Raw genomic sequence first — 1,238 nt, forward strand, 5'->3', positions numbered from 1 at the left:
TTCTAATAGGTTTTCAAGTCTTTATAATAAATATTCAGCCAGAATTTAGATAAGGAAATACCAATGTATGGTTTCACAAAGGTCATCAAAATTCTGTGACAAATCTACTTTCATCTTTTCCAAATTATCCCAACAATCCAGGGGAAACATATGGCCTGGTCAAAAAACATTGTTTCTAAACCCAAAACTGTCACTTTCTGGGTCAATCATGTCACATATTCCTTTATTCTTAGATTATAAAAGAACTATATTAGTAAATTTTCTCCTGGATTAAAAGTATATTTCAAAGCTAAAGCTAAATTTATAATTTTTTAATTTGTCTTCAAAGAGCAGTCACACCACTATAACAATGTACATATGTGGATCCTCCTTGGGGAGAAAAAATAAAAAAAAACTACCAAATTATGATCCCTTCATACATCCCAGCATATATATTTTTAAAGTAATAAATCAAAAACAGAATTCAGAACATGCAATGATGTCTTTTATTATGTGTGGGTTTTAGAAATTATTTCCACGATCACTCCATACACAGGCAAAAATAAAATGTACTGTTTAGCATATTAGAACTTGCAAAACTGATTATTGCCAACAGCAGGGAAAATTATCCCTAAAACATACTTAACCAGGAGGCCAATTCATCTGCCGACCTCCAAGAACATGCAGATGAATATGATAGACAGACTGTCCCCCATCTGTGCCTTCATTCACTACCATGCAATAACCCTTCTTTAGGCCCAGATCAGCAGCACATTTCTTGCCAACAATCATTAAATGTCCAAGAAGATTTTCATCATCATCTTCTGCTACAGAAATCTGGGATATATGCTTCTTAGGTATCACCAGAAAATGTGTTGGTGCTTGAGGGGAAATGTCATGGAAAGCAAGACACTGGTTGTCCTCAAAAATGATTTCGGCGGGGATTTCCTTGTGAATGGTCTTCCCGAAGATCGTGTCGCCACCAGGCCGAGCGGCCTGAGCCTTGGCGATCTCATCTGACATCGTGGCCTTGCTTCCATAAGGATACTGGGGGCACAGTGTGGGCCCAAGGTGTTCTTATTGGCTTCATTCCTTGAGGCTTTCTAGTGACATCCAAAGTCCAGGCATGTTGGATATGATATCCCAAAGTCCTGATCAATAAACCACAATGGAAACTAGTCTTAGTGAATTCATGCAAGGAAACATGTTACTATGACTCACTCATTAAGAATTGCCAAATTCTGGAGGGATAGGTAGGG

General features: G+C 37.7%; 1 protein-coding gene across 1 annotated transcript; it reads right to left on the reverse strand.

Annotated features, from left to right (window-relative positions):
* Positions 1–550: 550 nt before the first annotated feature.
* Positions 551–1,002, reverse strand: LOC308512527 (adenosine 5'-monophosphoramidase HINT1-like; the record flags this gene model as incomplete). Its single annotated transcript, XM_081082229.1, has 1 exon — positions 551–1,002. One exon carries the CDS (start codon positions 1,000–1,002, stop codon positions 622–624), a length of 381 nt encoding a protein of 126 aa, XP_080938355.1. The 3' UTR covers positions 551–621.
* Between the last annotated feature and the right edge of the window lie 236 nt (positions 1,003–1,238).

Source organism: Myotis nattereri (assembly GCF_964212035.1).
Source record: "Myotis nattereri genome assembly, chromosome: Y".
In the NCBI taxonomy this organism is placed as follows: domain Eukaryota; kingdom Metazoa; phylum Chordata; class Mammalia; order Chiroptera; family Vespertilionidae; genus Myotis; species Myotis nattereri.